Source organism: Mucor velutinosus (assembly GCF_035048745.1).
Source record: "Mucor velutinosus strain NIH1002 chromosome Unknown tig00001561, whole genome shotgun sequence".
NCBI lineage: Eukaryota > Fungi > Mucoromycota > Mucoromycetes > Mucorales > Mucoraceae > Mucor > Mucor velutinosus.
In genome coordinates this window covers 374,413-401,226 of record NW_027041903.1, presented here as the reverse complement: position 1 = coordinate 401,226, position 26,814 = coordinate 374,413, and the positions used below count along the sequence as shown (strand labels likewise).

The following is a 26,814-nucleotide window of genomic DNA, read 5'->3' as shown; positions in this document are numbered from 1 at the left end:
ACCCGTATATTTATTTCCAACCTCTTGTGCTGGACATTGTAGTTTTTTGCCAAGAGATATACTTGAATAAGACTAAGTTTTAGGTAGGCCTTTTGTTGATATCACGAAATAGAGAATGGCTCCTGCAACTCAACCCGGCAATGACAATGATGTGATACCATAGGTACAAAAGTTGGGTACATCACAAAGTGTAAAAGCTTGGTTGTAATGACAAACATCTTCAGTTGAAAGTAACCTAGATTATTCTCAATTGCTCTTCTTATAATGGTTGACATGCTATAGCTCTTTTTCCTTAACGCCATCATACCGGAATGTTGGAATTCAATTTACTTTTGATGATTACATATTTCTAAATCATATTTGACAAGGAGGCTTCATTTTACCTCCACTAAACGGCCAAAATTTTGCGGGCCATGCAGCATTGACTTATTTAATGACCTAGCCACGAAAAAGATAATTCATCAAATAAAACATCATATATGCATAGTTTAATCCACTTAATTTGTGATGGTTTGTACTTAAATATGAAACCTAATATCAAACATCAAGTAGTGTATAATAGTAAATGACCACTTTGCATGATGATCACCATGGCATTTGGTACTCAATTTAAATCTTTGGAAATCGGCATAATTTCAGAAAACTAAAAGCATATGCTTGTGCCTTGGATATATCCATCAAGCAGCTAACTTTTATTTCATAAATCTTGCACATTCTGATGAGAAAAAGGTAAATTAATGATCATTTCACGAAGATCACGTGACAATCAAAAAATACTGTTATTCTATAATGTATATACATACTAATGCACTATACCGTGCCTAAATTTAGGTTTAAGCCAGATTTGAAGAAAGCGACTAAAAGGCGCCAGCGTATACTCGAAGGTTCTGGAAACTGATAGCAGGCATTGATCTGATTATCAGTTGCTATATCAAGTACTATATCTACTCGAAAGTTCCATTGATTAAGTAATTATCGATCGTAGAAATAGTATAAATATAAGTTGTAAATGCAATCAATAAACAGCATCTTCGAACATAATCTCAATCTAATAGTTACACTCTAAGTTATTTGTTAACTCCTACCATTGGATCTATCTATCAAGACGACAAGAGTATCACCATCTTCGGTAGTATAGTTGAAATGTTTATTGAAAAGTGTTGTGCCAGAAGGGCTACAACTGTCTATAAAGATTAAGGTATTCTTGATGGGTAGATATGTCTGTGTTGTGCAACAACATGGACAAGCTATGATAAGTGAAGTGCATCTCAGCTATCTAAATACTGAGGTTCACCAGATGTGATAAGCGTTGTACAAGATAAATTGCTACTTTGGCATTCAGAACTTAGTATAAATAGAATAACTCTTGTCTTCATCAATAAATCATTAGTTTTTGTGTCTGATCTTATTCAAATAAGTCTTTTCTTGTTTTTATAATATTGAACATTTTTTATAAGCTACAAATAATAATCCTTTTATTCTTTGTGCTTAACAAAAAGATATAATATTGGAGCTGCGTCCCTGTAGGGCAAAGTGCTCATTATAGTGCGGATCAAAATGATGACAGCTGGAAATAAATTCGGAAAGAGAATATAAAAAAAATAACAAAAAATTTAAAGATTAAATCCTTGGTTCAAAAAAAAGGCAAACGAAAACAGTTGGAAAAGGACAGCAGAGAAACAGCATCTTAGTGAGACAAAAGATGTGGAATAGCGACAGTAATACCAGCACTATCTGAGGAAGAAATAGAAGGCGTACCCGAAACAGAGGTAGTTGAGGAAACCGGGGTCAACCAGTCGAGAAAGGCAGAACCAGACAAGTCCAGAGCTTTACCAGTAAATTCAGCATCAGGATGACAGATCATGTCAATATCCAAAAAGATTTGGAGCATGACAGGCCAGCGAACAGACCAAAAGGAGCGAGACGACACGAGTTTAGAGGCAGAAGGTTGCATACGAGGTAGTCGATTGAGCCAAAAGTCCAGAGGATTGGGCAAATAATCAGCACCAAGAGGATCATCAGTAAACAAAAGCTTTGAAGCAACACCAAGACACTCTAGCAGATGGTTGCGGCTAGCGTGAGGAGCACCACAACGACATGGAACTGGCCTAGCAGGTAGCCATCCCATACGCCAACGGAGAATACGACTACGGTCAAACACAGACATTGGAAGATACAGGATGGGATCAACCATGAGTGAAGGACGACAAGCAGAGAGGAGAACAGGAGGAGAAACAGGAGGAGCAGGATGTAACCGACATTGGAGGGAATCAAGATCTTCGGTAGTATAGTGGTGAGTATCTCCGCCTGTCACGCGGGAGACCGGGGTTCAATTCCCCGCCGGAGAGTTTTTTTACAATCTCACAAATGTAGTGTACTTAGTGAAAAGCTTTCTGCCTTCCTTTTGCGTGCTGTGTCAGGTACACATAGTCTTTGTGTGTAACCTTTTAATTTAGTATAAATATCAAATCAGTTTGCAAAACAATAAAGATCATCTTTTATCTCAATTCTATTCTTTTATATACATTTGCCAAGGTCTACTCAATAACCGTATCTCTATTAACGACATTTGGTAGCAGCAGAACCATTTGATCATTTATTTGAAACTATTTATTGTGAATGAATAGCTTGACTGAGGAAGAAATCAAAAAACTCAAGAACCAATTTGAAATACTGTAGGGGGAAAAACTGTCCCGTTCGTTTAGAATTTTGTCTTTTTGCACAAGTTTTTGGTCATTTCTTTGTATACAAAGTCGAAATATATATCGTTTGAATGAGAGAAAGTAGTGCTATCTATACATAATTATAACTTTTTCAAAAACTAAAATCCAATGATTTTATTGGTTAAAAAATAAATATAGAAAAATGTACATTTTATTATAAAATCATTAATAGTGAGTTGAACCACCTTTGCTCTTGATGACAGCCTTGATTCGGGCAGGCATACTATCAATATATTTCTGGCACTCTTTTTCTGTTATTTTGTACCACTGAATGTTAATACGCCGCTCCAATTCTTCTTTTGTAGAGGGCCTAGTGGGATACTTATTAAGACGAAGCTTTAGGAGATGCCAGACATGTTCAATGGGATTAAGATCGGGACTTTGGGGTGGCCAATCCATGATTTCGTCTAGGTTAAACCCATTGTCGGTGAACCATTGTTTAGTAATGCCCGATGTATGCGGTGTTGCTCTGTCTTGTTGAAATCGCACATTAGATGGTGTCTTCCCAAAGTGCTCAAGAGTGTCGACCAATGATGTCTTCAAAATATCGACATACAAGTCCGAGTTTACTGAGCCTTCAATAATGGTAGTACCATAACCAAGCCCCTCCGCTGTTATACAACTCCAGAACATGACCCCACCGTCATTTCCCTGCACTTGAGGCTTGACTTGATGAGGCTGCATGGTTCGGTCACCATTCGTCCAGTAAAAAGAATTACCATCTGAGCCCCAAAGGTTTATTCTTGTTTCATCCGAAAACACCCAACGACGCCAATCAGCAATAGTAAGATGCCTATGCTTTTTAGCCCACGCCAATCGAAGCCGCTTGTTTGTCTTGCTAACAAAATTGGTCTTTACTTTTCTACGAGATTTAAGTCCATTTCGTCTCAATGACTTGCGGATGCCATTAATTGACATATCATGGCCCATCAATCTTAAACTTTCTTGTGCTGCTCGGGGACCATCTAAAGCACCTGATCGAAGTTCTCTTGACACTAGGGACATAGTTTTAGCACCAAGTTTTTTCGGTCTTCCGCCAAGAGGTCTAGCTGGGTCAGGGCAATATAGTTTTCTGAGCCTTGTAAGAGTAGAGTTACCCACTCCTGGATACAAATTTTTTATCTTTGAGAACGACAGACCACGTTGGAGCAAAGATTGTAGAGTGTTGCGCAAATCTTGTGTTAAACGAGCAGGCATAATGAAAGTTTTGAAAAAAAATAAGAAAGCAAAGAAATAAAGAAAAAAATATGAAGAAATTAGCTTCTTTTATACTTTTAGAATGCTCCTCGGGTATTAAATAGTCTGAGCATACCGCGGGTAGTTTTTTAGATCTCTCCGATACGTTTATCGGAAGTAAAGATATCAACCATTTTATATTCTCTAGAATTATCCAACTAACATTTTTGCCACGTCTCACTTTAGCTGGTTATACTGGGATTAAAATATAGTCCAGCCATAAGGTTTTTATGTTGCTGTAATTCCTATAAGCTGCTCTATCGAACGCAGTATGGGGTAGATTTGTTTTCTGAGATTTGGCAATATACTGGGTAAAAGTCAAGATTATTTGAACGAACGGGACAGTTTTTCCCCCTACAGTAGAAGAAAGAGTCGTTCAAATACTAAAATTTGAAAGTGATATCGAAGCTTATAACAGCAAGTTCAGAAAAACAAGACCGGGTCAATTTACTCAAGAAGAAAGAATCAAATCATCAAAAGCTAGACAAGAACATTGGAATCAACTAGCTACAAGTATCGCAAAAAAGTGGTTTGGATTAGACAACATTAACTTAGACAATAACAATAACGACAATAATATGACTGAACAAGATGGGAGTCCATTAGGTACTACTGGTGATAGTAGTGACATTATAAAGCTTGCTGAAATCTTGAAGGAGGTAATCCTTGCCAAGACATCCAAGGAAGACGATTTCGAGTTTTTGGAACGGCCCAAAAGTTACAATGGTTCAAGGGATCCCTTCATTATTGAATCTTGGATCCAGACGCTCGAAGACTTTGCGGATATCAAGAAGTTTGATAATGATAAAATTGCCAAATTAGGTATCACTCTTTTGACAGGTGCTGCCAAAGTTTGGTATCAAAATCTGCGTTTGCTAAGTTCTGCGCCTACTAATTGGTTACACTTCAAGACCGAATTAAGAGCATTTTTTAAACCGGATAATGCTATCTCGGTTGCTCGGGATCGCATGCGCGCCTTACGACAGAAGTCTACCATTGCTCAATATGTTCAAGAATTCATGACTATCAAACTCAGTATTCCAAGAATGACAGACGAAGAAGCAGTTGACAAGTTTTTATCTGGCCTTCGAGATCCCAACGCTCGAATTCACATCAAGGACAGCATTTACATGGAAGAGCCTGTTTTAACTGAGGCCATCCGTGCTGCTCATAACTATGAAGGAAATCGTTTAGATTCCAGTTCCTCTATTTCTCGGGGTTTTTCGGTGGATACTATGGATCTTCAGGTGGATGATCCAATGGATTTGTCGGTGATGGAGCGCCGTGAATTATACAACATCATGAAATCTTGGAACAACTCTAGTGGTCGTGGTGGTTTTGCAATGGGTGCTCGTGGAGGTTTTGGAGGCGGCAGTCGTAGGGATTTTAATGGCTTTCGTGGTGGTCGTGGCAATACTCGTGGAAGTTACAATGGCTCTCGGGGTGGTCGTGGCGGCCAACAGCATCGTGGTGGCCGTGGTGGCCGTGCTCGTAATGGTGATCGTGCTAATGTACAGTGTCACAACTGTGAAGGTTTCGGTCACTACATGAGGGATTGTCCTTCTGAACCTCGACAGCAATTGAATTATGCCGAGGCTGGCAACATTGATCATGCATATGGCTTTGATGGTGCTTCTGAAGACAATAAAGACTTTGATTATTCTGCTTATTTGTATTGTGTCTTACCTACCTCTAAGTCGTATGTTGAACCTCTGGTAATTGACGATACTCTAATCAAGAAGGATCTGGAATTTGTGATGTCTGCTGGTAAAATTGATACAAAATTGCCCCTGTACAATGGTTGGGTGAATGGCCATTTGTGCTCTGTATTGATTGATTCTGGTGCTTCTGCTAATTATATTAGTCCGAAACTGTCCTCCGTGGTTACACAATCAAGAGCTGTTAAAGGTCAAGCCGTGGAAACTGCTAATGGCCATCAATCTGCTATCTCATCTATTGCCACTTTCTCTTTACAATTGAGTGATTATACGGATGATATGGAAGCTTATGTATTTGATACAAAATTTGATCTGATTTTGGGCAACTCATGGCTGCGTCAGGTTCAACCTATTCCTGATTGGTTCCATAGTTCATGGTCAATTAAGCTTCCCAATGGTGGTTCTACATTAATTATGCCAATTCAAACGCAGACGAAGCCCAACAATCTACTACACAATCAAGAGGTGGTTCTGGAATCTGGTGATGCTGGTGCTGCTATGGATGCTACGTTTGGTGATGCTGATACTAATAAGATTGGTTCTACTCGTGGTACAGATATGGTTGATGCCGATGTTAATTTTGTGGGATCTAAGGGTAAATTTATTGGTTCTGGGGTTGATGCAGGAGTTGACGGTGATGTTACTGTTGGATCTGAGGGTATTGATGATGTTGATGATTGTAATTTTGTGATTACTGCAAGACAATTTGAGAGGTTGTTGAGAAAGAAACAAGTGGAGGAGTGTTTTCTGGTCTCCCCAAGGGAATTGCATGGTCTTTTGGATTTGAACAATGTGGATGTGGTGCTGACGGATCAAGACAAGGAGAATGAAGCCTGGTGTGCTGAGTTTGCTGAAGCCTATCCTGATGTTTTCAAGGGATCATTGGATACGTTGCCTCCGGTTCGTCGTACTGATGGTGAAATGATTGAGTTGGAGCCTGGTACCAAGCCTATTTCTCGGGCACCTTACAGGATGTCTCCATTGGAATTGAAGGAATTGCGACAACAATTGGATGATTTACTAAGTAAAGGATTCATTGAACCATGTGTGTCGGAATGGGGTAGTCCTGTACTCTTTGTCAAGAAACCCAATGGTTCATTGCGAATGGTCTGCGATTATCGCGCTCTTAATGCCAAGACGGTGGCTCAACGGGTGCCTTTGCCTCGTATTGATGAATGTTTGGAACAGTTACATGGTGTCACCTTCATGAGCTCCATCGATCTGACTAGTAGTTTCTGGCAGCAAAGACTAACTCCTTCTGATTCGCTCAAGAGTGCGATCAACACCAGGTATGGTCAATTTTCTTGGTCGGTCATGGCGATGGGATTGAAAAATTCGGGTGCAAGATGGATGTATTTAATGAATGATGTCCTGAAGGAATATCTTGATGATTTCGTGATTTGCTACATTGATGACTGTCTGATTTATACAAAGGGTGATGACATTGAACTACACAAGAAACATCTACATCTAGTATTCAAGAAGTTACAGGAAGCTGGTCTGGTAGTGTCCAAAGCCAAGTGCAAGTTTAATCGCAAGGAAATCACCTTTTTGGGTCATGATATTGTTGCTGGTCAAGGCATCAAGCCGTCTCAGAAGAAGGTAGATGCTATTGCTTCGTGGCCTGCGCCCAAGACTGTGCATGATGTGCGTAAATTTATGGGTCTCTGCCAATACTACTCTACGTACATGCCCAACTTTGCTGCTGTGGCTGCTTGTATTACTGATTTGACTAAAGGTGTTGGTCCTAAGAATCGCAAGATTGATTGGTCAGATGCTTGTCAAAAGGCGTTTGATACCATCAAGTCTCTGATTACTTCTGCTCCTGTGCTGCTAATGCCTGATATGTCTCGTCCGTTCCGCATTGAGTGTGATGCTAGTGATTATGCTGTGGGTGCTGTCTTGTTGCAACAAGATCCAAAGTGTGATGATGCCTGGAAACCTGTTGCTTTTATATCGAAAAAGCTGTCTGATGCTGAAAGGAACTATCCAACTCAAGAGCGTGAATTGCTAGCTATCTTGTTCGCATGCAAGACTTGGCGTTGTTTTGTGGAAGGGTCTGGGTATGAAGTATTTACGGATCATCGTCCTCTGCAGTATTACAAGTCGTCAAGTAAAGTGTCTCCTCGTTTGGTCCGCTGGATGCAAGATCTTGAAATGTATCAGCCATCTTTGGTCTACAAGAAGGGTGTTGATAATGTCGTTCCGGATGCCTTGAGTCGTCGTGAAGGTCCTGATTGTGAGCCTGATCCGGTGTCAATGGAACCTGAATTCCTATATGAAATGTCTACCACTATTTTGAACAAAGTGTTACAACCTTCTGATACTTCGCTGCTCACTGATCCTTGTCAAGATTGGCCTATATTTTATAAGAAGAAGCGGGAAGATTGGCCCGAAAAATGGCGTGCTCAACTGGAAAAGGAGGAATCCAATTTTGAAATAATTGATAATGTCTTATATCGGCTGAACCTTGAGGCTACGGGTAGAGAGGCTTCCAAACTGAAATTTATCACTTTTGCTCGTCGTGCTGATCTGATTGAAGATTTTCATCGTGGTTTTGGCCATTCGGGTCAATTAACGGTATATCATTTGATAAAGCAACGTGTCTGGTGGCCCTCTATGCGCAAAGATATTAATTATTGGCTAAAGACTTGTCCTGAATGTCAACTGCACTCTCGTAACGAGAAAGGTACCCATCATGCTCCCATGAAGCCACTTGAAGTTCCTGCTCCTTTTGCTCGTTGGCACATTGATTTCATTGGTGAACTGCCCACTACTGGTAATGGTAATCGCTGGATTCTGATGGCTGTAGATTATGCTACAAATTGGCCTATCGCTCGTGCTCTAAAATCTGCTTCTGCGGATGAAATTGTCAAGTTCATTTATGAAGAGATTGTGATGAAATTTGGTTGTCCTGTTGAAGTTGTCAGTGATCGTGGTGCAAATTTTCTCAGCAAGATTCTCAAGCAATATATGCACAAGATTAGATCAAAGCACATGCTTACCTCTGCATTCCATCCGCGTACCAACTCAAAGTGTGAAAGATTGAATCAAACATTCAAACATATGTTAACTAAGTATGTCAAAGGACTGGTTCACTCTTGGGATGAATATGTGGATTCATCACTGTTCTCTTGTCGTATCCGCAAGCATGCTACTACTGGATATAGTCCTTTTTACCTGGTCTATGGTCAAGAGCCTGTGTTGCCTGGCGATTCTCGTCGTCCTTTTATGGATCCTTTAACTGAGGAAGACCCTGAATTGATTGCTGAAGATGTTCTTGCTCGCATTCGTGATCTCAAGGAAAAGCGATTTGAGGCCAAGGAACAGATGATACTACAGGCTCGCAAGGACAAGGAACGATGGGATGCTGCGCTCAAGAGCAACAAGGCCCAAATTTTTGAGGTGGGGGATTATGTCATGTTGAGGCATGAATCCAAGAAGGGTTTGGAGTTCAATTGGATGGGTCCATATGTAATTTTGAAAACAAATTTGGATTACAACATCTACCAAATTCAAGAAATCGAAGGAAAAGTCTACAACTCCTGGGTTCACACGGATCGTCTCCATTCTGTCCAGTATGATGGTGCCAAACCCCAAAAATCTTGGTATATTCCTCGTGTTGCTAGAGCAAAATAGATTTTTTTTTTCTTTGCCTACCCGTACTTTCTTTTGGGAGGAAGGTAGTGTCAGGTACACATAGTCTTTGTGTGTAACCTTTTAATTTAGTATAAATATCAAATCAGTTTGCAAAACAATAAAGATCATCTTTTATCTCAATTCTATTCTTTTATATACATTTGCCAAGGTCTACTCAATAACCGTATCTCTATTAACGACAGCTGTTGTCAGGTGTCAGGTACACATAGTCTTTGTGTGTAACCTTTTAATTTAGTATAAATATCAAATCAGTTTGCAAAACAGTAAAGATCATCTTTTTATCTCAATTCTATTCTTTTATATACATTTGCCAAGGTCTACTCAATAACCATATCTCTATTAGCGACATTTGGTAGCAGCAGAACCATTTGATCATTTATTTGAAACTATTTATTGTGAATGAATAGCTTGACTGAGGAAGAAATCAAAAAAACTCAAGAACCAATTTGAAATAGAAGAAAGAGTCGTTCAAATACTAAAATTTGAAGGTGATATCGAAGCTTATAACAGCAAGTTCAGAAAAACAAGGCCGGGTCAATTTACTCAAGAAGAAAGAATCAAATCATCAAAAGCTAGACAAGAACATTGGAATTAACTAGCCACAAGTATCGCAAAAAAGTGGTTTGGATTAGACAACATTAACTTAGACAATAACAATAACGACAATAATATGACTGAACAAGATGGGAGTCCATTAGGTACTACTGGTGATAGTAGTGACATTATAAAGCTTGCTGAAATCTTGAAGGAGGTAATCCTTGCCAAGACATCCAAGGAAGACGATTTCGAGTTTTTGGAACGGCCCAAAAGTTACAATGGTTCAAGGGATCCCTTCATTATTGAATCTTGGATCCAGACGCTCGAAGACTTTGCGGATATCAAGAAGTTTGATAATGATAAAATTGCCAAATTAGGTATCACTCTTTTGACAGGTGCTGCCAAAGTTTGGTATCAAAATCTGCGTTTGCTAAATTCTGCGCCTACTAATTGGTTACACTTCAAGACCGAATTAAGAGCATTTTTTAAACCGGATAATGCTATCTCGGTTGCTCGGGATCGCATGCGCGCCTTACGACAGAAGTCTACCATTGCTCAATATGTTCAAGAATTCATGACTATCAAACTCAGTATTCAAAGAATGACAGACGAAGAAGCAGTTGACAAGTTTTTATCTGGTCTTCGAGATCCCAACGCTCGAATTCACATCAAGGACAGCATTTACATGGAAGAGCCTATTTTAACTGAGGCCATCCGTGCTGCTCATAACTATGAAGGAAATCGTTTAGATTCCAGTTCCTCTATTTCTCGGGGTTTTTCGGTGGATACTATGGATCTTCAGGTGGATGATCCAATGGATTTGTCGGTGATGGAGCGCCGTGAATTATACAACATCATGAAATCTTGGAACAACTCTGGTGGCCGTGGCGGCCAACAGCATCGTGGTGGCCGTGGTGGCCGTGCTCGTAATGGTAATCGTGCTAATGTACAGTGTCACAACTGTGAAGGTTTCGGTCATTACATGAGGGATTGTCCTTCTGAACCTCGACAGCAATTGAATTATGCCGAGGCTGGCAACATTGATCATGGCTTTGATGATGCTTCTGAAGACAATAAAGACTTTGATTACTCTGCTTATTTGTATTGTGTCTTACCTACCTCTAAGTCGTATGTTGAACTTCTGGTAATTGTCGATACTCTAATCAAGAAGGATCTGGAATTTGTGATGTCTGCTGGTAAAATTGATACAAAATTGCCCCTGTACAATGGTTGGGTGAATGGTCATTTGTGCTCCGTATTGATTGATTCTGGTGCTTCTGCTAATTATATTAGTCCGAAACTGTCCTCCGTGGTTACATAATCAAGAGCTGTTAAAGGTCAAGCCGTGGAAACTGCTAATGGCCATCAATCTGCTATCTCATCTATTGCCACTTTCTCTTTACAATTGAGTGATTATACGGATGATATGGAAGCTTATGTATTTGATACAAAATTTGATCGGATTTTGGGCAACTCATGGCTGCGTCACTAAAACGAAAGCAAAAAGCTTCTTTATTATAGGGCATCTAGCTTGCTTAAATATGGTAGATCCCTGGTCAATGACTACTACGTTGAGATGGTATATAAATAGTAGGCCACTGAGGCCTTATGGACTGTTGGTATAGCTTGTTGAGAGGTCACCTAAGTCGATATGTTTCATGTAGTGTAGGTGGATCTCGATATCTTGACATTGGGGAGATTGAATGTATTGTAGTTCCTGAGGCACCTGTGCACACACAATTGACTGGACTTGTAAACATAGATGTGATGTGATACGATAAACATCATCTATGCAGTGAAATCAGGTTTGAATAGATTTCACAAAAAAAAATAAAGCAATAGTAAAATACAATAGAAATCAACTGTATTTTATTTGTGTATAAAATGAACTGAAGATCCTGGAATTGAGTAAAAAAAGAAGAGTATTTATACATTTGCATCTAGCTTGTAGGATTAGTGATGTTAGAGAGCAATAGGTTCTGCTATTGCGATATCTGGCAAATGTTGTTGATGTTTGATTTAAAGTGGTAATCAATGCAAGAGCACTGGCCATAATAAGGGTCGATTTGAGTAACCTTGATGGGCTTGGGTGAGCTATCGTCATAGCATGATTTAATGTAACCTTGATGGTTTAAAGTGTGATGTTTGTTATTGAAGCATGGAATCCTTTATCTGGGATATTGTGCAACTATGGCAGCAGGGCATAGTTGTCATATTTGAATATGCTTGTTATTGATTTGATTCTTTTTGGATAAAGATACCATCACTTATTACGACCATCATGGGTGTGATTGAATACACTGTGATCAGGAGTGATTCATTCACACGATGTGCGATATAAGCGTGTATCTTTACTTTAGTATTTTTAAATGGTTTTTTTGATGTACATTTGAGCGCTTTCATTAATAGATCCAAATAGCATGAATTTGAATGAGTGCTATTTGATGAACTTTGGTTTTCAATTAAGTTGCGTTTGGGTGGCTATTTCATTACAATCTATGCTGCTACACTGTAATAAAAGGTGGCTTGAGGAGAAAGTGAATGTAGCCTAAGATGCATACTTGTATGCAACAATGTTCAGGATAATATATTGGGTCTATTATCCTATCACCCAAATCAACCCATCTAATACCTTATCCTCACATCAAACCCCTCAATTCAAATAGTATATAAACCCTGTTATTTCCAATGTAATAAACGACATTCTTTACCTGATTAATTTCATACTCTTTTTTATAAATAATTTATTTCTGATAAATCACCTATTACGACCACCACGGGTGTGATTGAGTACACTGTGACCAGGAGTGATTCATTCACTCGATGTGAGAGACAAGTGTGCATCTTTACTTTAGTATGCTTAAGTGGTTATTGATATACATTTGAGCGCTTTTATTAATACATCCAAATAACATGAATTTGAATGAGAACTATTCGATGAATTTTGATTTTCAATCAAATTGAGTTTGGGTGGCTGTTACATTGCAGGTACATCGCATGTTTGGCGGGACATTTGGTACTGGGAGAACCCTGTACCTAATGTACCGTACTACTGTAGTACCACCTAATATATAATATTCCCTGGAAAATACCGGTACATTTTAAAAAACATTGCTCACATAAAATTATTTACTGATAATGAACTCAATGACTGCACCTTATATTACTCTTGAATAAAGAAGGATTTAAATTGTTTCTATCAAATTACGCTTTTATTATTACAAACGACAAAATCATGATAAATGACAGATCAACAGAAAACCAACCCGTTGTAAACCGTTTCTCTTTCAATCCCTCAGCCAATCAGATTGCTCAAAAACTCCGCCGACCTAAAAAAAAATTTGCGAGGGTTTCCCTCTGTTTTGATGTGAGGCAAAATTTTAAGCGCCGCTATAATAGCAATATAGCTGTTACTATCATCAAATTTCCCTCAGGTGCTAGAGCATGCCTTACTTACACCACCTAGCTTTAGATTCAGGAGTTGAGACTCTCAATCATCACTAAAGTAAGTAGCAATAATCAAGTGGAGGCAGCCTATCCATCTCCTAGTCTCGGATAAAGTCTTGTTGAGCTTCAGCGATAGGCACATCCACCACAACGTAATAAAGAGGTATGCTTCGAAAGAAACATAATTAAAAAAAAAGGAAAAGAAGAAAAGAACATACTACTATAGGGATATAGTAGCATGTAGATAAAAAAGGAACACTCACACAAAAAAGTGAATCAAAAGGAAAGCATAACAACAAATACAACATCAAAGATGTTCAGAACAGCTCATTGTTGTTGCAACAAAAATGCATGCATGAGCAACGTGCATGGTGGTAATAGTCGGATGTCAAGCAACACAAACACGCACAATTGCATGAGCAACAGCAGTATTATAAGTGTGCAATACAACATAGTGACTAATGTTGTTTCATGTGAAGCGACAGAGGCAACACAAACAACAACCCACGGCCATATAACAAAGTAGTATTACAACGGCAATACAGACATATAGCAGTACATCATGCTTGTTGTTCGTACATACGAAGCAACAACATCGCAAGCATCCGTTGAGCTGATCATATCACAGCCAACGAAAGAAAAAGAAATTGTAACAAAGCAAACATCATGAATGCATTATCACGAGAAAAAAAAAGCAATAATACAAACGTCCAGAGAAGTTTTGTATCATTGCGACCAAAAGAAAAAAAAGTTACTTACCACTTGCCACAGCCACGGATAGACCAGCAGAGAATAGACAACTACCAGAGATAGACCAGAGAACAAACATACAACCGAGAGAGCATACCAAGAAGAAAGACCAGACTAGCAGCAGCAACATCAGCAGCAACACCAGCATCATAGAAAAACCAAAGAACGAACGGCACCAGAGACCAGACAAAGATTAAAGAAGCGACCACCAGAGATAAAGACCAACGAAGCAACCACCAGACATAATAAACCAAAGAAGCAAATAGCAAAGATAGCAGAGAAGTAATGGCAGCAGCACCGACGTCAAACAGGCAGAAAAATATCGAAACCTAATAAACAAATTCGATTAGTACTGATTTTACGTCTTCTAGTGCTCGTTATCGAATAGTACCTACTATATTCCACTTTAAAGAAGCAGTATTAAGCATTTTTAACAGTGCAAGGCCGTGTTATCAGAAGCTAGAGTGTTATTTTTAATCAAAAGTGTTCTAAAACGCATATGGTTTGATACTAAACGCGTTTTGCAAAAAGGGTAAAAAAAAAGGAGGGTATGGAAAAATGAGAGAGTGTCCTATTCAACGTCACGGCCAGTAGATTTGGCCCCAGTATTCTGCCTTCGTGGTAGCCGTAACTGCTGCACTTTAATTTGCAATTGTACAGTGGGTATTTTCGTGTTCAAACTTGACTTGATTTCACATTCTTTGAACGTTTTTGCCAAATTTAACTGTGAAAGCTGTCGTTACCACATCCAACTTTCAAATACATTTTCGGAGATTTAAAAAAGTCGCATCGAATGATGCTGATTTCATTCAGCTTTCTGACCGAAAATAATGAGAAATTTGCAAAGATATAAAAACAGGTTTTCTGTGAATATGTCAGATTCTAACATAAAAAAGCCTCATGTAAACAGCTTCTAGTGTTGCGTTGTATCTTTACGATTAATTTGGTCCGGTATGTATCATAGAAAAAGTCGTCATTTTTGGGGTGAAAAACGCGATCGTTTGATTTTCAAGAATTTTCCTTTACTAGTACACATGAAAATCATGAGAATTTTCATGGATTTGCAATGGCCTAAAGAAATTTGGGATAAAGCATCAGTAAGCAAAGCGTGGACAAGGAGAGACGTTTGGCCCCATTCCGAGCGTCCACGACGCTTTGTAGTATGAGTTATTCGTGCTTCGAAATGGCTAAATTTGGACAGGATTTGACCAAAAATAAGACGAATTAGATTGTGTTGACAAAGAAGTAAATATATCAAAACTCGTTCCGATGTCTCTGATGTTCTGCATTGTATGAAACTCAACACCTAAACGATCGACGTTTGTATTATTCTAATTCTGAGGCTCAGATCTTTCTCTTTGAAATGTGCGAATACAGTAATTTCATAGCTTGACCGTCAATGGTATTAAGCATATTTGAATGTAACAACTTGCTCAAGTTGAATGAGGTGCTTATCAGCTTATTAGCAGGACACTTTTAATGGTTGCCCACAACAAAGATGCCATATCTAACTGTAAAACTAGACTTAAAGTCTATCCACGATGTTACACTCATTAGTTCAAGCATAGACCACATCAAGTCATAGACTGTGACATGTAACTAGATTCTATAACGATTCCAGTAAGGTATGCGACCTCTCAGAATTACAGTAATATCCGCATTTCGAAATAGATCGATAAATAATCGCACTGTTAAGCACAAAGAATAAAAGGATTATTATTTGTAGCTTATAAAAAATGTTCGATATTATAAAAACAAGAAAAGACTTATTTGAATAAGATCAGACACAAAAACTAAAGATTTATTGATGAAGACAAGAGTTATTCTATTTATACTAAGTTCTCAATGCCAAAGTAGCAATTTATCTTGTACAACGCTTATCACATCTGGTGAACCTCAGTATTTAGATAGCTGAGATGCACTTCACTTATCATAGCTTGTCCATGTTGTTGCACAACACAGACATATCTACCCATCAAGAATACCTTAATCTTTATAGACAGTTGTAGCCCTTCTGGCACAACACGCACCTTAAATACCCAAGATGACAACAATAATGAGACATAAAGCTTTCTGTGAAAATCAGACGATGGTAGCATAGTTCGCTTGGTTACAATACGCATTCGATTTAAATATTGCATATTCTCTCCTCCTAACAATGTTATCTCCTTTGTTTACTATCTCACTAATTAGGTAGTTTCAATGCGTGAAAAAGTTACCTAATTTTCAATTTTTTTTTTTTTGTCTTACTTTTCTCTTTATATAGTAGTAATTGAAAGTCCGACATAAATAATGGCTGTAGTCCAGTGGGTAAAGCGTTTGTGCTTTTAGTAGGAGGTTTCGAGTTCTATCCCTATTATGCGCAACGTTTTTGCGTTATTTTTCTTGTGTGAGACGTTATTACAAATACTGTTGATAATGGAGATCGTATTCGGTATATCGTTCCTCTTACTCTGAAATTAGTTACCTACGACTAATTTTGTGATAATAATACAAGGTATAAAGTAAATTACTTACAAGGCAAACTTTATTGACTTTGACAGTTTGCTCCAATATTTATACTACTCGATTGGTATAATAATATCGTAACAAAGGTCATCAGATGTTCGATTCTGAATAGAGGTTATCTATTTTTTGTTTTGTGATGGCGTGAGATGTTGCAGTGTTACGTAATGTATTGGTAGTGTCAGGTACTCACAGACGTTGTGCGTAACCTCTTTAATTAGTATAAACATCAAATCATTTGACAAAATAATAAACCTCATTTTTTATCTTGTCGTGATAATAATATAAGATATATTATTGAGTTTGACAGTTAGCTCTAATATTTATAATAATTGACTTGTGTAACAAAAGATGTAAATAGTTACGACAATCTCGTGTATATTCTTTTACCAGTGTAATCAAACATCTGGCTCGCTACCCAATCTACCTCGCTAGCTCAATGACAGGAACACCCTATGGGCCCTTACCAAAGACATTTCAAATCGGAAACAATAAGAATTTGGTATATCAAGTGTATTTTAAACAATCAATCAAAAATGAAGGAAAGATATCCGCCTGGGCATCCCCCTTTGCTTATAAACTGATCTCAAACAAAAGCTGTTATTAAGTCGAAGTCCAAGTTTTATGTAGCACTTACACACCACACTCTTCGTTCGTGCCTTGTTTTTTTGTAGTAGAATTATCATACTATTTGATGATGTTGCTCTGGAGATGAAGATATAAAGCTGGTCGTGCGTAAAAACAAGTCTTGTTTAAGATCTACAGCGACTTTTTTTTTTTTTTTTTTTTTTGAGAGAGATTGCCATAGCAAAAGACAACCCCCCCAACAAAAGCAAAAAAAAAAGCATTCGAGCTAAGCGATTGTTCTTTCATGTTCGCTATCTTCATTTAATCAGCATCGCAATTATCATTGTCATTAACAGAAAGGCATTTAGGTCAGCCAGCAGCAATGCCGTCGCCAAATTTAATTCAAATTCAGTCTTTTTTTTGTTCAAGATTGGACGAATTCTGCCAATTTTCGACTTCTTTAATTTATTTTGTGATATCCGACTATATAAATTGTGATGATCACCCTATGCTTCCTAATACAATCTTGAAGTACTTTTCAAGGCGCTTCTAATGGTGCTAATTGTAATAAGTGTTTTGATCGAAGTTATTGAGCAATTTAATAAAATTCAAAATGAGGTTTTTAGCGAAAATGGCCATATTTTGTATATGAAAACCTCATAAAAGTGGTTTCAGGGGTTGCTTTGGATCGAGAGAAGCAATTTGATCTAATACACACCATAGTAAAAGTCTTCATTTTCAAGATGGAAATTGCGATCGTTTAAATTTCGATGAAAACCATGAGGGGTACCTCATGCTTTTTGGTCGATTTTTGGCCATGTTTTTTTGGGTCTCCAAAAAGTTGAGCAAAGGTGTCAGAAAGTTACTGCTACTCGAGTACAGTTATTTAGCGTCATTCCTGTGGCTCAGAAAGGTCTACATGTCAAGATAGGAAGACTTGAAAGCCGTTGAATTTGCTTGTGTTTTATACATTTACTTGTATTTCCATTACTCTACAATATAATCTGTTGGCATCAGGTACACATACACTTCTGGTTGCCTGAATCTCAAATGACGTGGGCTATTTTCTACTATACACACCCGACTAGCCAATTCAGCTCTCCATTTCATTTCATTGTAGGAAGAACTCGAGTTTCCCCTCTTCAACTTGATTGTATAATTAAAAAAAATGGTAAAATAAAAGAAAAACACAACGCACGCTATGCTACCACTCAACTGTTTTTATTTTTTTATTTTTTTTTTTTACTCCTAGAGTGACCAATTTGACTGTGCTTTGGATTTGATGCGTCGTTTACCTCCTCAAAATGTGGAAGAGAACTTATCTAAACTCTTTCACTTGGTGAGCCCTGACTTGGCAGATGAATTACTGTCGGCTATCGATCAACCTTTAAAAGTGAAGCGCTGTGCAAAGACTGGAAAAGACTACCTCGTATGTGATTACAACCGAGATGGCGATTCTTACAGGTAAAGCTTTTGTGTCGTTGTAATAGGCAAAAGTGAAACCTGATATATACGTGTCCTTGTCATCATAGATCTCCTTGGAGCAATGAGTATGAGCCTGAGTTGTCTGATGGAGCTGCCCCCTCGCCTGCGCTTCGTAAATTAGAAGTTGCTGCTAATGAAGCCTTTGATACCTATCGTGAAATGTACTATGAAGGCGGTGTTTCATCAGTTTATGCATTCGAGATTGACGATAAATTTGCTGTTGTAGTATTGATTAAGAAAGGTAATTTCAATCAGTATTCATGATTACATGTGCTAAATCTCTGAGCAGTTGGTGATGGCGCTAGACGTATGAAGGGTGCCTGGGATTCTATCCATGTGTTCGAAGTCCAAGAGCGTGGACGCAATGCACAATACAAACTGACATCCACCATTATGCTGTACATGATCACCAACAACCAAGATCTCGGTAATTTGAATTTGAGTGGCAGCATGACGAGACAGATTGAGCAGGATTTCCCTGTCGATGATCCAGCTGCTCATATTGCCAACATTGGACGCATGGTGGAAGACATGGAGATGAAGATGCGCAACTCATTACAAGAAGTTTACTTTGGAAAAACCAAGGATATTGTCAATGATCTGAGAAGCTTGGGATCCTTGGAGGAAAGCAGAAAGCAAGCACAAATCCAAAAGGAAATTGTAGAGAGACTAAATAACCGCAAATAAAGCGGTTCACTGTTACCATTTGATTTATTGAATTTCCGTCTTGGTTTGCTTACTATAAAACGCGCTTTCGTTTGTTGCTGTACAGTTGCTCTTCTTTTTTCTCTCTTTATTCTTTATATCCACAAGAAAGATGCGCTCTATTTTCGTAGTGCTTTCAACTGTTATTGCAGCTTGCACATCTGTGCTCGCTCAAGGAACTGCGTCCATGAGAACGCACTCCATTTCCATGCCTTATATTGGTAATGTTTTTGCCTTGTCACTGGTTACTGTGATACTCATAGTGTACGTGTAGACGATGAATTGCAGAACAGATGGTTCGATTTTGCTGGAAATACCATTATTAATACCAACCATCAAATCCGTCTCACCTCAACAAAGCAATCGCAACTGGGCTATCTATGGTCTCGTTTGGTAAAGAAAGAAGCAGTACTTTTAGATTTGGATGCAATGGTATTCACTCTGTCATAGCCTTTGATTGGCGATAACTTTCAAGTAGAATTCGAATTTAGAGTTGATGGTAGCTCTGGACATCTTTATGGCGATGGCTTTGCTAGTAAGTAGAGTGATTAGAGTGATTCCAAAGTGTTCAGAGGACTAAACTGTATATCCAACAGTGTGGCTCACAAAGCAAAGAATGACTGAGGGCCCCGTTTTCGGCTCTGTCGATAGATTTGAGGGCCTTGGTGTCTTTTTTGATACTTATGATAATGAAAGAGCTCACGTAAGTCTCTGTTGTGCTTCTGAGTCAGGAAAGCACTGTATTGATGGAGTATTTTGTTTAGCGTCATACTTTCCCCTATGTTATGGCAATGCTCGGTGACGGCATGAAATCTTATGATAACAACAAGGATGGCAGTGATACTGAACTCGCTGGCTGTGAGGTAAGTCGATCAAGAGAGCGTACCCCTGAGGCCAATACAATTTATACATACATCTCCTGTAGGCTGACTTCAGAGCCAAGGGATACCCCACTCGTGCTCGCTTAACCTATCACAAAAAGAACTACCTTCAATTGGATCTCATGTGGCGTCAAGAGGATGAATGGGACAAGTGTTTCAAGGTACATGATATTGCTCTTCCTGAACAAATCTATCTCGGTTTCAGTGCACACACTGGTGAAGTTACAGACAACCACGACATCATTTCAGTCCTCACCAAATCTATTCCTCCTGCTGTCAAAGAAGCTGCTCCTCAACCTGTCAAAACCAAGAAGAAGTCTGGCTCTGGTAGTAGTGTGCTTGGTGTTTTGTTTAAAATGATCTTGGCTGGTGGTCTTGTTGGTGTTCTATTTGTCGGCTATCGTTTCTATGACCAAAAGAACAGAATGAAGCGTTTTTAAGATCAGCATAATTTGAATTATAGGCCAATCAACTGTCAAAATGTGTATAATAAAATAGGCTTTTCATGAAATACAAGCAATTTGTAGCGTAGAATGATGTTGGACATGGTAGTATAACCAGCAAACAGCCATCCACAAGCCTAGAGAGTCGATACTACTGTTACATTAAAGCAATTCACTGCCTATTTTTGCATTGTCTTGTATGAACATGATTTGATCCTCAGTTTGATCAGTACCTGCTAAAAGTGTAGCCTGATCACAGCACTGTAAATTCCATTTGTTGATGTAAAGCTTATAACGAGACAAGAGGAACTGATCAAAGCAAAGTTTATAATAAAAACCATGTCATTCTATGCCACTATACTAGCAGGAATAACTGTACAATGATACACAATGTTTACTTGAAACCAGAAGACTTGGCCTTCTTCTTCTTTTTCTGAACCACCTTCTTTCGAGAAGCAAAAGCACCTTCCACAGGTTGCGTAGATACTTGTGCAAATGAGTTTGTAGGACTTTGAGGCACAGATAAATGTTGGCTTGAAGATTGCGTACTGGTAGGGCGATGCGGAGACAGCATTTGCGTGGTCGCATGGACCTGTGGTTGTGTTGAAGCCTCCCTGGAGATCTTTGGCAATGAAGCAACCTTGGTTTTCTTGATTTTGGGAATATGCGGCGTGGATTTGACAATGGCAGGTATCGTTGCTGTTTCCGTCTCGAGATTGTTGCTACTGAATTCGGGAAACAGCGTGCCAGATGAGCGTCTTCTTTTATATATATTTACAGAGGGGAATACTTCAGGCTGAGGAACACTTGATGTATCGTAGGTAGGGAACGGTAGACTATCAAATCTTGAATCATCAATTGACCAGCAGTTGGATAACACTTTTGTAGTTGTAGTAGATGCAAATTTGATGTATGGCTGTCGGCCGAGGTATTGAAATGTGTGAGGATCGTCTTGATGTGGCAATGGATGTATGATGACCTTGGAGAGTTGCGTTTCTTTCTCGTGCGCTTCTTTCAATTTTCGATTCAACTCTTGATCTATGGGTTTGCAGTGGTGTAATACGCCGGGTATAGTGATCTGTCGTCCACGCTCGATGTCTTCATGTGTTTCCATTTCTAACAGGAAGTCTGTCAAGTCCTCCAGTTCATATTCTTTAAAAGTCTCGTCATCAAACAATGCGCGGCTAAAGAGTGGAAGTATCAACATCTGGTTTTAGGTGTGTGTGTATTGTTCTACTTACAATGTGGTGGGCACTGTCAACTGCCGTACACGAGATGAAATAGCCGTCTTGAACTGTTCTGTGAGTGCAGCTGATCCACATTGAATGCTCTGCTCCACATAAGATTCAAAGTTTTTCATAGCAATGGTGAATAACTCGGCCTCTCCCACATGCACACCTTTTCCGCTGGGTAGCATGGCCAATTTCGCCTCTCTCTGCAGTTTCTGGAACTGTTGATGCAACGAACCCATCACAAGCCGAGGCTTCTTTAGAAAACGGCCGCTGTCTATGGTGTCTGGTTTGGTGGGCAACAGTGCTAAATACTGAATCTTGACAGATCCGTCCTCAAACACACGCAGGGCACTAAACATGGCGCATCCTTCGGTTGTGTCCTCCTGCTGTTGAGATGTGCGTAGGTTGAATGCAATCCCCATGGATCGAATTCGGCTGTCTTTTGTATCGTGTAAATCATCAAAGTGGTAAACAGACAGAGGCATCTGATGCACGCCAAGCACTCTAACAGTCGGTGCCATGCTATTTACAAGGCTTCTTTGAGTTGTCGTTGCATCCACGTAGACTCCTTGAATGCTTACCTCTTGGATGCATTTCTTGTGTATTGGAATTCCATCATGGTAGCACGTTGCGATTCATTTGAAAATGCAACAACGCGCCCTGAATATAGAAGCTATATTAGACATACAAGCTCCTGAATACTGTCTCTCCCTCCCCTTATTCACAGAACAAACACTTACAATTGTGATTCGACAAGTCGTCTAAAAAGAGCGTCGACGGTAGCCCATCTTTCAAACCGTGCAGCCACTCGACAACTGGACTATCCAGCCGTTTGCTGTCCATAACAATAACAGACTCAATCGTTGCAAAACAGTACAGTTCAGCCTTGTAAGAAGTTTTAAATGCAACGATACGGTCATTTGATATTGCCAAGGTGTTTGCTTGAATCATGTCGTTCTATATTTACCAAGTTAGTTAGACTTGTCCACCCATGACAGGCATTAAGCTACTATTTACACTGTAATTCCACTCTTTGATGCATTCAGGAGAGGCTAATAGAATCGTGAAGGGTGTCTTTCCATAAGCACATGATCTCCATCGAGAAATGTAGTTTGCAGTCTCTGGCACTGGATCCACATCAGAGAATATTGCCTTGTTGTTGACAGCATCCATGACTGCCGTAAATCCATTGTTAGTGGTGTAGACATACTCGTACTTGTTGTAGGGACTCGTCTCCACATGGATTGGCATGGAGTAGTCAATTCTAGGATCAGCAGCAGTGGCCTCTGCTAAATGGAGGTAATGCAGTTGTCGTAGGTTTCCCTTGTGATCATAGGTGAACAAATGAATGGTGGATGTTGTCCTCACTGCGAATGTAACGTGGTGTGCTGTGGAGAGCGGTGACACGCTGATCTGTCGCACTGGGTATCTCAGATCAATGGTTTCTCGCACATCCATGGAATCGAATGGCAAAGCTACAGGGTAGTCTACAGTATCACATTGCTTCTTTTCTGACACCAGTATCACTGTGCACATGGTAATTAGCTCGAGCCTACTATAGATACCATGTCTCATGCCAAAGTTGCCTACCTAAATTGGACAAAGATGCTCCAGCACCAAATATACACAATTCAGATGCATCCGAGTAATCCACCACAGCAATACCGTTTCCCTTGAGAGGATCCAGTTGCTCAAATGTCCTTGCCGTAGCGAAATCATCCACCATGATGGCCTTTAAATCTTGCTTGGATAAGTCTGCTATTTCTGGAGCAGATGCGAATATCTTGATGGTCTACAGGATACAGCAATGGCTCCATCAGCAACAATTCAGCCCATGTATCCCATTACTTACAGTCGCTTTCAGCTGCTTGGCTCGCACCACTGGCGTAGGTCTAAAGTCGTTTGTTCTCTGCACCACCTGTTCCTCTGGAAAATACTGCACATCTAATAGAGATGATAAACTGTCAATACAAAAACTGAACATCAGGGCGGCTCTATCAGGCATGCTATTTCTTACAGCGGTTCTTATTTTTGGACAGATACAACGGAAATCCCTCTTCGACCACATGTTTGTTGGGATCCACTGACACCAATGGCGCCCTTGAACGTTGAATTGATTGTGCCATTTCAATGCAAAACGCAGAAAGAAATGCTGGTAAAATTTTTCTTTAGAGCAAAGAGCATCCTCAGTCTGCCTGGGTTTGAATGCCACATTCTTGATTCAACCACGATCATTGCCATGATGGCAAGAGGCTTTACTCCCTAGGTCTAGATTTTGATTGACCAAAACGTATATAAAGGAGCCTGCAATTTGATTAGAATGAACAAAGGAACAGTCTCTCTCTCTCTCTCTCTCTCTCTCTCTCTCTCTCTCTCTCTCTCACTTTCTTTCTTTATCACTCTTTTTATCAGCATGAAATCCATCATTTCTGTTACTACCTTGATCCTGATGCTGGTGTCCATGGCAGTCCACATGGAAGCTGCTCCCGTACAAGAAGCCAGCATGGAATCTGGCATTGTGTCTTCGTTTGGCTGCTTTGATTCAATGACAACAAACAGATCCCCTTTCTGTGATCGCAATTGATCAGGAAACAGGTCGAAAGCAGCTTATTACACTCGAGCCATGGTTTTACGGGTCTTCAAAATATTTTCATGAGGCGTTTTTTTTTTTGGCTATTAGTATCACATCCAGAACACATCAATAAAATTCTTCTCTTTCTTTCTTTCTCTATTTTCCTTTTGATTTGAACTCTGCGAATAGTTGGAGCGTATTTCTTTTTATTGTTTGATACAGACATAATGCCACAACAGCAGCAGCAACAACAGCGACCTGTCAGCAGCATAGATCCCACTGTCAAGCGTCGCAGAAAGAAGGCGTCTCGAGCCTGTTCCCACTGTCAAAAGGTAGTCAATGTCCAGTGTTTGTAAACATGCCATATTCATCAGTAGTAATAGGCTCATTTGACATGCGATGACTGTAAGTTGCATTTTCTTTATCTGATTCGCATTATCTTTCCGAATACATCTCGCTTGTACGACACTAACGCAACATTTTAATTTTAGCACGGCCTTGCCAGCGATGTGTCAAACGTGGGTTAGAAGACACTTGCACTGATGGCGCTAGAAAGAAGGCAAAGTATTTACGGGAAGATGAGAATGGTGAGTTGCATCATCGACCTGATTTGATAGTCTAAAAATATTCATGATCTCTCTCTCTCTCTCTCTCTCTCTCGTAAGCAGATTCAGATCAACGCTTTCAGTCCAACGTCATGACACCGCCCAACATGATGAACTACATGGAGGACAGCAACCATCATCACGTAGGATTTGGATCGGATACTGCGGGCCTCGAGTATGGTATGCTATCAAAAATGATACCCTTGGTGGATACAAACAGCCCATTTTCAATGACTCCCATCAACAACACCACGCCGCCGACTGCTACTACCACTACCATTACATCTAATAATGCAAATCACTGGACCCAACAGCAGCAAGATATTGTACTCAACAATGCGAGCTCTGCCAATACATCGCCTAGCATCTCCTCATTAACACCACAACTACAGCATCATCCACTCAACAACAACAGCAACAATCATGATCCACAGCAAGTGTTGCGTCGAAGAAAGGGTATTGGCAGTACGCCTGAGGAAATTTATGCCCGAGTACAGCGTCCATACAACTATGCGGAAAGCTATCACTTTTTAATAGAGTACGTCAAGCATCGTATGGGCAGAGATCAGCTGATCCGCATCAGTCGTGCACTGGTCTTGTTCCGGCCATCATACATGTCGCTAGTCGCTGCTTTGACAGAGGAGGATCTAATCTACATGGAGAAGTGTGTTCAGCGCACATTACTGGAGTTCGAAAAGCTGATTAGCTTCTCTGGAACACCTACTGTTGTTTGGAGAAGAACAGGCGAGATTGTGCTCGTGGGCAAGGAGTTTTTGCTATTAACACAGTGGAGCAAAGAGACATTGCTGGGCAAACGTACTTACATATATGAGGTATTTGGTCTATCTCAAGCATGCAGTCTCTAGATGCTAACATAATGTAGTTGATGGACAATGGTTCTGCTGTAGAATACTGGGAAAAGTTTTCTCAACATGCGTTTGATAACGCTGAATTAGGCGTCTACATGTCAGTCATTCTGATGAGTCCATCGTATCGTCCCGTGCCATGCAGTTTCTGTTTCACACTGAAGAGAGATATTTTTGATCTGCCTTGTGTTATCGTAGGCAATGTAAGACCATAATATTATGTCATATAGTAGTATTGACTTCTAACGTAACGCTCTCTAGTTTTTACCCATCTTGGGAGCTAATTCAGGTCGCTAGATCTCCCCAACCATCTTGCATTTTGTGTAGCCATGGCATATTAAAGTGACGTCTTTCAGCAAGTTGCAGTTGGTAGTAGTTAGTAGGTAGGGTGTTTCTAGCTTTCTTTCCTCATCCAAACACCATTCATATCACACGCACACACACACACAAACATTATATACATAATATAAAAACTCTCTCCCCTTCTACATTTATATCGACCATAGATTGCAATAAACATCTCGATATTTACTACTGTATCATTTGATAACAAGCACTCGCACGGAGAACAGGCACACAAGGTAATTAAACCGGCTTTATACATGTTCATTTATCAATGAAATCCCTGTTCATTGTTCGGGTGAAAAATTCCCTTGGCATTTTGTTTTGCTGTTGTATGTCCATCCAAGCCATCAATGTAGACTGGATGGATAGACAGAGACGGAGAGCGCGCGCGTTTTATATGATCCCTCATTGAATATCTGTGTCTAATTTGATTGATTCCATAGTTATTGAATCCTACATACGACCTAGAAAAATTCCAAGGTGAAATTCAGGAACAACGCACCTTTCGATTATCCTGCACAATGCTCATCTTTTTCT

The 26,814-nt window shown here is 39.6% G+C and overlaps 8 protein-coding genes and 1 non-coding gene across 9 annotated transcripts; 6 read left to right on the top strand and 3 right to left on the bottom strand.

The window, feature by feature from the left end:
* Positions 1-1,687: 1,687 nt before the first annotated feature.
* On the bottom strand, positions 1,688-2,194 carry ATC70_008269 (uncharacterized protein; the record flags this gene model as incomplete). The annotated part of the gene is made up of 1 exon (XM_064827520.1): positions 1,688-2,194. The coding sequence occupies one exon, from the start codon at positions 2,192-2,194 to the stop codon at positions 1,688-1,690; it is 507 nt and encodes a 168-aa protein (XP_064686804.1).
* An 82-nt stretch (positions 2,195-2,276) lies between these two features.
* Positions 2,277-2,348, top strand: ATC70_008268. The gene has a single exon. It is a non-coding gene; the product is annotated as a tRNA-Asp (tRNA).
* A 540-nt stretch (positions 2,349-2,888) lies between these two features.
* On the bottom strand, positions 2,889-3,920 carry ATC70_008267 (uncharacterized protein; the record flags this gene model as incomplete). Its single annotated transcript, XM_064827519.1, has 1 exon — positions 2,889-3,920. One exon carries the CDS (start codon positions 3,918-3,920, stop codon positions 2,889-2,891), a length of 1,032 nt encoding a protein of 343 aa, XP_064686803.1.
* Positions 3,921-4,537: 617 nt separating this feature from the next.
* On the top strand, positions 4,538-9,316 carry ATC70_008266 (uncharacterized protein; the record flags this gene model as incomplete). Its single annotated transcript, XM_064827518.1, has 1 exon — positions 4,538-9,316. One exon carries the CDS (start codon positions 4,538-4,540, stop codon positions 9,314-9,316), a length of 4,779 nt encoding a protein of 1,592 aa, XP_064686802.1.
* Positions 9,317-10,007: 691 nt separating this feature from the next.
* On the top strand, positions 10,008-11,195 carry ATC70_008265 (uncharacterized protein; the record flags this gene model as incomplete). Its single annotated transcript, XM_064827517.1, has 1 exon — positions 10,008-11,195. The coding sequence occupies one exon, from the start codon at positions 10,008-10,010 to the stop codon at positions 11,193-11,195; it is 1,188 nt and encodes a 395-aa protein (XP_064686801.1).
* A 7,230-nt stretch (positions 11,196-18,425) lies between these two features.
* ATC70_008264 (uncharacterized protein) lies at positions 18,426-19,315 on the top strand (the record flags this gene model as incomplete). The annotated part of the gene is made up of 3 exons (XM_064827516.1): positions 18,426-18,607; positions 18,676-18,869; positions 18,918-19,315. 3 exons carry the CDS (start codon positions 18,426-18,428, stop codon positions 19,313-19,315), a joined length of 774 nt encoding a protein of 257 aa, XP_064686800.1.
* Positions 19,316-19,445: 130 nt separating this feature from the next.
* ATC70_008263 (uncharacterized protein) lies at positions 19,446-20,654 on the top strand (the record flags this gene model as incomplete). Its single annotated transcript, XM_064827515.1, has 6 exons — positions 19,446-19,554; positions 19,608-19,726; positions 19,784-19,868; positions 19,930-20,036; positions 20,098-20,196; positions 20,259-20,654. The coding sequence occupies 6 exons, from the start codon at positions 19,446-19,448 to the stop codon at positions 20,652-20,654; spliced, it is 915 nt and encodes a 304-aa protein (XP_064686799.1).
* A 397-nt stretch (positions 20,655-21,051) lies between these two features.
* ATC70_008262 (uncharacterized protein) lies at positions 21,052-24,015 on the bottom strand (the record flags this gene model as incomplete). Its single annotated transcript, XM_064827514.1, has 8 exons — positions 21,052-21,841; positions 21,899-22,411; positions 22,471-22,549; positions 22,630-22,846; positions 22,907-23,415; positions 23,480-23,681; positions 23,742-23,833; positions 23,907-24,015. 8 exons carry the CDS (start codon positions 24,013-24,015, stop codon positions 21,052-21,054), a joined length of 2,511 nt encoding a protein of 836 aa, XP_064686798.1.
* A 673-nt stretch (positions 24,016-24,688) lies between these two features.
* ATC70_008261 (uncharacterized protein) lies at positions 24,689-26,229 on the top strand (the record flags this gene model as incomplete). Its single annotated transcript, XM_064827513.1, has 6 exons — positions 24,689-24,793; positions 24,845-24,866; positions 24,953-25,048; positions 25,130-25,899; positions 25,950-26,135; positions 26,194-26,229. 6 exons carry the CDS (start codon positions 24,689-24,691, stop codon positions 26,227-26,229), a joined length of 1,215 nt encoding a protein of 404 aa, XP_064686797.1.
* Positions 26,230-26,814: the final 585 nt, after the last annotated feature.